Consider the following 12219-nt stretch of genomic DNA (forward strand, 5'->3'; position numbering starts at 1 on the left):
AGATCTGTGCTAATAACATACAGGATGAATAATGGCAACGCTTTTCTTTCATTTCTATTAATGTGGGTTAGTGACTAACCAATAGAGGGAACCTATATTGAAGTATATCCGATAAGATTTCGGGGTAGAAACAATAGGAATTCTTTTTAGTCCGTGCAAATCGGGCATACCATTATTGTGAAGATATAGTAACGATGCTTTAGGCATTTTTAAACATCCTTTTCTCTACAAAAAAAAAATTACTTTAGGCTGATCTTTTATTGCAATACGAAGACATAAATATTATAAGGAAAGTTCGGTTTATATGAGAAATTCTCTTAAACCTTCACGTTTTCTTAACTATTACTCAGTTTCTTCTTTGAACTATCTTAATTTTATTAGATAATAAGATAGATAAATGCCAAACACAGAAAATATATTATATGCACAGTAAAATTTATTAATATGTAATAGTTTATGTTTTATCTAACATTTATTTATTTATAAATTATTTAATTTACTTACACATAAAATTACGATTACAATAGGAACTTCAAATTGTTACGAGCGCTCGTTAATAAATAACTACGAACTAAAAATAAAGCCTGAGTAACTACAAGATACTATATTTAAATGAATGGCTTTCAGTGAATTTGCATGAATATAAAAAATTACAATAAAATTCAGCAATGAATGTTCAAAGTTCATTCAATACAGAAGACAATAAGTTTTTATAAGTCACAAGCAAATGTTGCATTGACCCAAAAAATAAAACTAAATCAAAGCTCACGACTATGTGTCATAGTTTGCGGAATCGGATAAATATACACTAGATCAAAGCAATACGCAGCTTATAGAGCAGTCATCACCAGCAGTCGTTCTTCGATTTAGTCAAGTGCATTGAGGAATGGTGCAATGGAACCAATGTCTTCACAGTCCGGAATGGCTTTGCCTTTGAATTTCAAGCAGGACTCAGCGCACGTCTGTCCCTGAAAATAGTCACCAAACATTTTCTTACACTGCGCACAATTGTTGAGGCAGATCTGTATGAAGTCAATGCCACCTAAGGAATCTGAAAGAAGCGGGAATCAATTGACACAACTTCAGTTTTAATACTAAATTCGCAATGCTTGATATACTTACCGAAGCGTTTATTGTAGTGACCAATGGAGGGAAGAGCCAGTGTGACTTCAAATAGACTGCAGAGGGCAATCACAGCGATGGTAATAATTAGGCACTTAGTTGAGTACATTTTATTATTTGCTATTTTAGTATAAATTTAAATTTATTTAGTCATAAATAATAGTTGGTGAATATTTTAAATAAATTGTTCGAAAAATTTCATATTATTTTAAACCGTACAGTTTATGGGTGAAGTCTTAAATATTTGTTAATAAATTTTATTCCGTGTTTTTATAGCTTCAAATATTATTAATTTATATAATTCTTCGTTATAAACATAAAAACACATTTATTTATTGATTCTCTTTCTGTTTAAGAGAACTACGAAAAGTAGTTTTAAGTAAGTTTTATTTCATTCTGCATATTTTAGTTTCGAAGGCGTGTCAGATTTTACGCATTTGAAGCCAGAAATATCAATACTCTACGCTTTTCAACGTAAATTATGTTAATCTGTTCAATAAATAAATTCATTCATTAATTTATTCATTTGCTCATAATCCAGTTTATACGTATCGGGGAACACCTTCAATTTATTACATATAATTTTTTTTTTAGGGTTCCACGACAGCCGATAATGTACCGTTTTAGTAATAAGTCCTTCTACAATATATGGTCTTTAATTTATTTTCATTCATGTTGAAATGTCTGATAGTATTGCAATGGATACTTTACATTTATTCATTACAGCATTTGAGATATTTTAATAATAAACCACATATAATGGATATATCCGGAACAGTCGACCAGGAATTCCATATCCCTTGATTAAAAATTTATTTCTAAGTATTATTTCCTTTTGTCGTAGGAGATAATAGTTTGAAAAGACTTTTTTAATTTTTTTTTAGATAATTTTACTTTTAAATGAGGGTTTTTGGTTTTTAGCCGATTTACAGTTTCATCTTCGTAGCACTGTAACGATGGAAATAAGCAAAATCGACTGTTCTATATAAATCCTTTAACTATGTTGAGGGTGCTTATTTCTTAGCTTAATTGAGGTAACACACTTTAAAATTGCTAATTTATATATAAAATTCCTATGTTGCCCTCTTTGTAACTTTAAAGTCTATTACCTGAAGAATTTTGCTATATCGATATAAATTGTAGTGCCAGAATTGCTCAAAATATCTGATTTCACCAAAATACGCCAGCAAGTTCTAGGATATCGGTACTACATTTCATGCTCAGATATTTCTTGTTTTGATACCAATGATTATGATCTATAAATTTTGCGACGTGTTGTCCATTTTAATAAATAGCTAATAGCTAATATTATATACAAACAAATCGGTGATCTAAATCGTATCAAAATATTAGATACTATTTTGATAAATGCGTAAATATGAAAAATCAGTATAAGAATAACAGATGGGCATATACTCATATTTCCTATTTCGGATACCAAAGAATATGTTGCGATAAAGAACTCGTTCTAGTAATAACCTATGATTTGTATTAAATCTAATATAATAACATTTACTATATCAATTAGAAGCCGATGGTTCTAATCATGTCATTGAATGTATTAGTTATTACTTGAAAATTGTCAAAACTATAATATCTGCTGCTTAAAGAGATAAAAAGGGTAACTTCAAATTTTTTCACGAACAATTTAAATATATATATTATTCAACAACAATTAAAAGTAAAAAGTCTCCACATTATTTACAATAGTAATAAGACCATAAATTGAAAATGTCTTACTGCATATCAATTTATATTAGTTATGAAATATGCTTCTTTACTCCGCTCATGCACGTAGTTAGTGCTCAACTTTACTTTTATAGTTGTATATAGATTAAACTTAGTAAAACTTAGAGTAATAATTCCAGAATTATGAGAAAATAAATTTAAATATTGGTTTACCTGATTTTAATTTAGAATCTACATTAGATCCAAATAGCAGATCAAGTAAAAAATTTCATTATAAACCGCTGATAATCTTAATAGTGGAAAAAAAATTGTTTGATATCTGAAGTTCATATATGTAAATGGTTGAAGCTATGGAACCCTCCATCTACAATAACTACGTGATCAATTTACAACTTATTTATTGAAAATAAATTACAACACAGTGCATAGTATTAATGTTGTTGATCTCTCTAATAAAATAACAATATATTATTAATCAAAACAAATAACAGGGATAAAAACTAAACTAATATAAATAAATGTTAAACCAGTTAATGTTAATATATTTGGCGCCCCACGTGCTATTCGAACTAGTTTCGTCTTGTTTTCAAATCAATAGATAATAAATTAATAAAGAAAAGTATTTGATATTATTAGAAAGTATATTTTAATTAAATGAAAACTTTCCACAATATCATTTCAGAAACATCTGGTAATAATACATAAATGACTTCTCAGTTTATTTAATAGCGTTTTTAACTTAACTTTGGCTTGCTTCATTTTAAGTATACCATAGAATCGCAAGTTTAAAAAAGATACGTTTTTCTGATACGATTTGCAATCGGGGAGTTCTGTTCATTTAATTTTGGTTCCTTAAATGCACTCATGAAGGATAGAATGTTAGAAATCGATTACTCTTCGATTTAATGCTGCATTTTCCACCTAAATGATATAATTTGAAAATCAGGAACTATATTCTAGATGGGCTTCGCTCCTGATCACACCAAAAATTACAGTCAAGCGTATTGTGTCAATGACACCAGCAAAGCTGTTTCAAGAGATTACTACTCAATGCTTGAGTCTGGCGATCAATTATAACTTAAGAAGTTTTTATGTTAATTTGAGAATTCAAAGTAACATACAAATCGAAAGGAATATAATTACAGTAAGTCATAGCCTGTTCCAACAATAGATGTATCTATAAATTCTCATAAGCTATTTAAATTGTACTAATGGAAGTCTACGCTAAAGATAGATAGATTATATTGCCAATGATGCAGTATAAAGACAGACAGGGAAGAAGGGAAGGAAGGCAGAAAAAAAAGAAGAGATAGAGATTATACGCTAAAATATAACTGAATATATATACAAATTATATATACGTTAAAATGCACTAAATACCGCTCTAAGGGAAAATCATATTGTGTATTTCATTTTCACATCTCTGTAGAATCTATCAAAAGCCAGAACTAGAGAGATTCTTTTGCTGAACAGAAATGTCTTGAGACTTGTCACAGGGTTTCTCACTGGACAGTACGGAATCCAAAAACATCTATCGAAGTACCTAGGTTCGACAGCTGCAGAACCTCTTCTTTGTAACGAAGAAGAAGTAGCAGCAGAACACATTCTGGGTCACTGTGATAGTCTTGTCAGACTCAGACTTCGGTACTTTTTAACTATCTATACACTTATAACGGAATTAGACAACATCTCTTCAAAGGACATATTGGCGTTTTTAATTGCTACTCGTCTATGGAACTAAAGTGGGTTTGTCACCGTTATCTTTAAGGGATGCAGTGATGTGGTGACAAGTTCTCAAATTGTTTAAAATCTAATTTAATCTATAATTGTAGATACATTTGATTTGAAATATTTGATTTTGTTATTGAATATAATATCTTAACAATTATATTTATAGCTCGTACTTGAAGTGAAGTATATAACTGACTTGTTGCAAAGTGACTAACTTGTCTACAATAAAGAGAGTACAATTATCACGGAAGACAATCAATAAAATTATATTTTTAACTTGAAAGAAATTAAAGGAAATTTAAATTTCAAGTTGAGCATTTCCATTAAAGGAAGTCATATTAATTCTAAAATTGAAATTGCGTCTTAAACCTAAAAGTAAACCCAGACGCACAACTTTTACTAGAAAGGTAGAAAAAGCAGTTCCATTGGAGTTGGAATAATTTCTTCAAAAAATCCCCACTGCGAGTTAAATAATTCATTAAATATTGTCATGCGCAACAAAAAAAGATACAAGTCGGCAGGCGCAGCGGTACGGCGGTACAGCGGCTGAGCAGGAAGTGAGTAAAATGCCGGTAAAATATGTCGCAGATTCTCGCTTTATTTCTGTATTGTTTTTATTTTATTTTTGTTATTAATTAATTTAGTACTTTTTTTTTATTAATAAATAAAATATTAAAATAATTTCAAGCAAATTTATTACTGAAATCTACTACAGAAATTGTTACTTTTTTTTGCATAGCTACAAACAGCTGTTCGTAAATATTTAATTTATAATAAATAATCATTTAATAAAATTAATAAATTTTTTTTTATGTATTATTTTTGTTTAACAAAAAGTGTTCATTTGCAGCAGAAATACTTTTGTGTTTACTCACCCAAACATAACCGGACGCAGCGACTGGTTTCTTGAAATGCTGCGTCTGGCACGCGTTGCTATTTTTGGCAACTTTGTTTACTTTTCCACTTAATGGAGTTTTTTATTGTCGCTTTTGTGTTTAATTTATGCAATATTATTATTTTTATTATTATTATTATTAATTTTTTTTTTTTTTACTAAGTCTTTTATTAATATTTTAATTTTCATGTATTTATGCCGAAATTTCGAATGTTGCTAAATTAACAAAATAAAGCGTGAGAAAATGTTGCCAACACAATGCGATCTGGGAATTAGGGTCGACGAAGGTCTGTCTTACCTTATGCTTTCTATTATATACGTTTTAAGGGACTGTGATCTTTGTTATGCAATGAAAAAATTATATTTTGATATATATTACTTATATAGTTTAGTAATGTTTAAGTTTACCTGTGAAGAAGTCTAAGTAAAATATCAGACTTACTAACGCTGTGTTATCGAATCTCAGAATGGTTACAGGCTGTTCGGGGAGGTAAGCAGATCTGAGGTCAATTATTGCTTAGTTTAATGAAGTGGTAAACAATAATCCAGTCAAGGCGTATTGAGGAGTTTTAAAGATACCTCGAGTAAATAAAAAGTAAAAGTGCTCAAGTGCACTGGCTCAAATAGCTTCAACATAAAACAAGTTATTTCGAAATATTTTAACTACCATAAAATAGGAAAGAAATTTATATATTTAGTATATATTTATATACTTAGTTTTATCGTAGACCGAAAAACATTAAAAGGCTTTGTGTGAAATTTTAACCCATTAAAATCACTTCTAAGAAATTCACAGAGAATACATTTGGGGTTAAGGATCCCACTTCACTTCCAACTTAAGGAAAAGAGAGCACATTAATGGTTTAGTTAAACAATTAAGTTATTTGAAAAGTGCTTTTCTGAAAATTTCAATCATTTTAACAAAAAACAATATTTCCTTTATACACTCAGAAATTAGCAGAGAAAAAAACTTTAAAAACACGGTTTAACGTTGAAATAATATTCTAAAGCAAATTGCACGCTATTATAAATGATATGAATCAATTAAAATGTTATTAGATTTATTTTACATTTTATATTTAATATAAAATATTATATGAAAGTGATCAGCGGAAGCTTTTAACATCTTTACCTCCTGATTACTGGAATGCGATCTCTGCCAGATGTCTTTAGCAGTCAACGGACCTCAACATATGTAATCTATAAATTATATGATGAGGCCGTTGATCTCAGCCAGATGCCTTTGACAGTCAAGGGTACTCATTATATGTAATCCAGAACTTAATTTGTAAAGTTCAAAAAGGAAGGCAATAATTATTTATTTACTTGACCACAATTCTCTGTAAAGTACTACTCATAGTAGATATTACCCAAAAACTCCTTAAAAATTGAAGTCTTTAAATGTAAATGTATACCGAATTATTTTTGTATGAATAGTCAAGCTTAGAAATTTTTAAAATTTGTTCAAACGATTCGATTGCTACGCATCTCTAAGCCAATTGACCACTTTCACCATGTCTTTTCTTTAAGTATATATATAGCAATTGTATAAAGCTAGACAGATATAGCGCTTAAGAAACGCTTTTGAAATATCTGAAAGATCTAAGTATATTGAGAGGATCACATCGATCATTATTGAACATAGAACAATTACTGCCGAACTAACATCAGCGCGTTACTCATGGAACGACATCTATACGGCAGTTCCAAATAGGATATGGTTCAGAGGAATTGTTGAGGCCTTATGCTCCAATGGGAATTAATGGAATAAAGAACAAATAATAAATTTAGCAATATCATTGAGAGGTACCGCAAAAACACCATTTTTGTAATAGATATGTAGACGATTAACTAACAGTTATAAAACTATGCTCGGATATTGAATATTTCCTTCCCTGATTCTTGCTGAAGCTTTGAAGAAGACAAAGAAAGTGCTTTACATCTACTTTGTATTGGTTGTAATGTATATGAAATATAAATTAAAGAATTTAGATAGTTACTTCTAGATAATCTTAGATAATCTTAGATAATTGCAGAATTGCCACATGAAGACAATCGTAGGTTTAGTTACAGGTTCTTACCTTTCGAGTTCCATACGCTTATAAAATGAGCCAACATTTTAAGTAACTTTCTGCTATTATTGTAATAACTTAAGTATGTTGTTATTTTGTTACAGTATTATAAATATGGATGCCATATATATTCTAAGTATCTTAGTGATGCTTTTCTAAACATTGCTTTGTGAAGGATATTGCAAAAAAGTTATATCAGTCTATGTGTATATAAAAATATTGCACGTAAAAGAATAAAGAGCGTCCTTTAAAATATTCTTGATACTACAAATATAATTCGCAAAATGTTATTATTTACGATATTATATCAAATACACCGCATATACAATGAAACTTGAGTTAATGTTATGTTAGTCCATTTCTGTAGCCAGTCCCTTCTTATTTTGAAGGTAAAGTAAAAGTCGTGGATTTTTCAGACCCCGACATGCAACACATAATAAACCACCTGAACAAATTAATAATGTCAATTGACCTTAATAATTTCCTCTTACTTCAAGTGGAAAGTAAAAACTGTGGACTTTTCAGACGGCATGTACCTACTAACTCACACAGTGACGACATGCAGATCATAATAAACCATCTGAACAAATTATGAATATGCGTTGACCTTAATTAATTAAAGAAAAATCGAAGGCCAACAACCTTTATCTTGTAGATACAAGATGTTGTCTCTATATATAACTCTCGATGAGTAATCGCCTGTTATTTGGATAGCTCTTCTGCTATTTTGTAAGTATCATACAATTTATAGCACAAATGGCTTAAACGAAGATGTCGAAAACAGATTGAAAAAAGCTAGTTTAATGTTTGCGAGATTCTGCAGCATACATTGTGACCGAAAAGTTTCCGGTCATAAATAAATAAAACGCAAAATTCTTAATCTTCATCAATATTTATTTATCTCCTTCAAAATATGCTCCATTAGAAGCGATACACAAATGCCAACGTTTCTTCCAATCATAAAAACATTTTTTATAGGCGCTTTCCGGTATGGCTTTGAGTTCCCTCTGCGAATTCTGTTTTACGTCTTCTATGGATTCAAAACGCGTTCCTCTGAGTGGTAATTTGAGGTTGGGAAACAGGAAAAAGTCACACGGTGCAAGATCAGGTGAATACGGTGGCTGTTCGATGGTATTTATTGAATGTTTGGCCTTAAAATCGTTGATAATGTTGAACAAATTGAGGTGAATCGGAACAAGCCGGGCGTTGACACGTCGCATACACAAATTGTCCACCAAAATCAAACGAGCCATCTCACGACCGATGCCTAGCTCTCGTGCTATCTCTCTAACACTCACATGAGGATTTTTGAACACGATTTCCTTTGCCTTTTCAATGTTTTCGTCGGTGGTAGAGGTCGAAGGTCGTCCAGAACGCGGCATGTCTTCGACGGTCGTACGACAGTCCTGAAAGGCTTTGTACCACTCATAAACTTGAGTTTTCGATAAAACTGATTCCCCATAAGCCTTTTGTAGCATTCGCAACGATTCTGCACACGAAATTTCGTTCGAAAAACAAAATTTGATGCAAACTCTTTGTTCAATATTTTTTTCCATTGTTTTTTTCGCAACGCACTACTGAGGTGAACTGGTTTCAACAGCTGCCGTAAACGAACTGTCCGACAGATCGCGCTCATTTTTGGATAGTAATTAAGGACAGTGCTGCCAACTACAAAACTTAAAATATCGAAAAATATACAGCGCGCGAATTTTAAATGAGAACCTCCGAAAACCTTTCGGTCACAATGTATGACTATAATCCCAAATCTGAACATAAACAAAACTTAGAATATTCAGATCTTGCGAAAAATTTAAACAGTTGTATTGCAGCAAACGGATGAAGAAATGGTCTTTAAAGTGTCTATATAACAACATCGCCAGCGACTCTGACTTTGAAGCGGGAAGCATAAGTATTAAGACAAGGAAGTTGAACGAAAAAAAGTGGTGGAAAACCATTCTAGAAACGAGTCCCATTTGAACACAACTCTAAAGACTCATGTTTAAATTCTCAAATGGTTATTTAAGATTGATAATAGGTTTCATTACAGGAAGTATGGTCTGAAATATCACCTTCATAAACTACGATTATCTGCTAATGCGGAATGCAGATTATGCCTCGAAGATGAGGAAACCAATATGCATTTTCTTTGTGACTGTCCAGCTTTAACTACGCACAGAAGAAACTTATTTCATATGGAATTTCTGTCACCAGAACCGATTAAGAGTTCTTCTGTAGATTTAGTAATAGACTTAATTCACAAAATTTCAAAGGGCTTTTTGAACAAATATGAATAATATGAAATAGTTATGAAATATATAAAGACCTATATATACGAGTACTATATGAAGTAGCTTTAAAATCCTCATTTTTTTCAGAAATATTTGGATTTTGTTTTTTAACATAATAGCATATAGTTCATTGTAACTTCATTTTATCCTATGGGCAGACATCCTACAAAAACTCTGTATCTAACACTCTTGCCTTACTACGACAAGACCTAAGTCGTATCGAATGGTCACAGAAAGTACATAACTGTTGTAGTAGTATACGTTGCGTTTTCGGAGTATACATGACATACAATAATAATCACTCAAGAATTTATGTATTTAAGTAAAAGTATATTTTTATAAAAAGTGGCAATTAAAAATAGTGAAATCCTTAAAATGGAACCAACTAAAACCGCAATGGTATTACTAAGAGACGTTTCAAATCTGTCAGACGAAAATTATATATTTTAATTAAAAGCAAATTGTAAATAAGAAATATTTAGCTTTTACATCTACTTGGAAAAATTGAAACCATATATTCACTATCTCGAAGGAGAGAGGCAATGCCTAATAATTGCCAACCAACATATTTATATGATGTGACTCTTGATTTGGATTGCAGATGCCTTTAATTTCCACTTAGGAATTTATTTTTAAAATTTTTATTATTTGTCTTCAATTAACCAATTGTTTTATCTTAATTCAATAATTAATTTTTCTTACTTAAAATGTTCACAGTAACAAGATTTGTAGCTAACACCCTCGAGCGGTTTCGGGCAATGCTCACAAATCACTTAAGCGGTACTCATTGCGAGTCTGAAGCAGATTTAAGTAATTTTGCCGGTTTTCAGCGATTCTTTTTTTACTATATTTTATAAAAACTTCACAGATAGCATTTTTTAGAGACAGAAAAAAAATCACAACTCTACGTCATCGTTTCATATCGTCACCGCTTTGAGTATTTGAAATAATTTTAGATAAAATAATTTATTAACGAAATTTTTTAGTGGGAGTTGGCACGTGTATTTGTTCTTAAAAGTTTTGCTTAATGTTTTCTGCCACTTACTTGGTTCTGATTGAAAGATTATCTGCTGCTGCTGTTGTATCTGATGACTTTCGAGTATGTTAGTCAGTCGGTGCCGTTTTTGGATATTTGCGAGTACTTGTTGAGCAATTGCAGATAACACCGTCTGTGCTGTTGTGTTGAGCAGGTTTCAGAAACTGTTGCCAATCCGCTGATTTCGTTTGGTATTTATACTTCAAGTACGAAAGCATCTTTCAGTTAATTTGAAGAAATCGGAAGTCTATCAGCGTAGTTGCACTTAACTTGTTAATTGACTTAGCAGTTTACTTCCGACGTGTTCTTGTGGAGAACTTCTGATTATTGGGTATAGAATAAAAGTAAAAAATTTTCAATCCAAGTGGGATGTGAGTGAAATGCCCCACACAGAGTTGGACAGCTGACCAGTTGGTTGCCCACTGTGATTGCTTTCTATTAATTATCACACAAATATAAAGAGTTTATCAGATTTCATTGTACAAATTATTTAAATTGATTTTATAAATTATTCGTAGTGAAATCCATTATGTTTAATTCAATAACAAATAAATGTATACAAAAAAAATATTTAATAAATATTGAAGCTAATTAAGATTGCTGTACTTTATCATCTCAAACCCAGTGGTATCACAATCACAATAGGTTTTCAGTACCATCTGAAGTAGCATATATCCATATAGTATAAAATATAGAATTGTATTATTGTTGCTGTTATTGTTGATAATTTACTTACTTACTTACTGCAGTTCTCTTCTCCCAGTGGAGTACAGGGCATCAACAATTCCTCTGAAACTTATTCTATTGTTTGCTTCTCTGCATATTGTGTTCCACGAATAACCCATCTCACTTAGTTCGCCTTTAACAGTTCTTCGCCAAGTTTTGGCGGGGCACCAGTAGGGCGATATCCCTGCGGATTCCACCACAATGCTTATTTGGCAATAAAGATCTTATTTTTGTGAGGAGTATGCACTATCCACTTTCATTTAAGTTATTTACCTTCAGTGCTGGCACATACTTTATCTGTTATCTGTTCCCAAAGTTATTCGTTTGATATGCGAATTGGCCACCATATTTTAAAAATCCGTCGCAAGCACTTGTTTATAAAGACCTGGATTTTTTTATCAATTGGCTTTGAGTATTTTCAGCCTTCAGAGCCATAATACAATACTGACCTTACGTTAGAGTTTAACTTAGTTTTTTAATGTGATCTGGGCTGACTACCATACGTTACACAGCATACCAACGCCTACCTCCGCGACCCACTTGTTTGTAACTATATACTCCCCAGGTAAAAAAAAGTGTTAGATACATTTAAGGTTACAGTTGTCTAGTGTCAAAGCTGGTTTCTGTTCAGGGCCGCAGCCACTGTTCATAATTTTGGCT

General features: G+C 31.3%; 1 protein-coding gene across 1 annotated transcript; it reads right to left on the reverse strand.

Annotated features, from left to right (window-relative positions):
• Positions 1-519: 519 nt before the first annotated feature.
• On the reverse strand, positions 520-11049 carry LOC119681852 (eclosion hormone-like). Its single transcript, XM_038095144.1, has 3 exons — positions 10843-11049; positions 1123-1242; positions 520-1051 (listed from the first exon to the last, which is right to left on the reverse strand). Exons 2-3 carry the CDS (start codon positions 1229-1231, stop codon positions 867-869), a joined length of 294 nt encoding a protein of 97 aa, XP_037951072.1. The 5' UTR covers positions 1232-1242; positions 10843-11049; the 3' UTR covers positions 520-866.
• Positions 11050-12219: the final 1170 nt, after the last annotated feature.

Source organism: Teleopsis dalmanni, chromosome 2 (assembly GCF_002237135.1).
Source record: "Teleopsis dalmanni isolate 2A chromosome 2, ASM223713v2, whole genome shotgun sequence".
Classification (NCBI taxonomy): domain Eukaryota; kingdom Metazoa; phylum Arthropoda; class Insecta; order Diptera; family Diopsidae; genus Teleopsis; species Teleopsis dalmanni.

What these genes read in the sequence shown, in the direction of transcription:
- LOC119681852 (XM_038095144.1), bottom strand. Translation starts at nt 1,231, where the DNA reads ATGTACTCAACTAAGTGCCTAATTATTACCATCGCTGTGATTGCCCTC. An exon ending in TCACTACAATAAACGCTTCG is followed by an intron (nt 1,052 to 1,122) that starts GTAAGTATATCA and finishes CGCTTCTTTCAG; the next exon opens with ATTCCTTAGGTGGCATTGAC.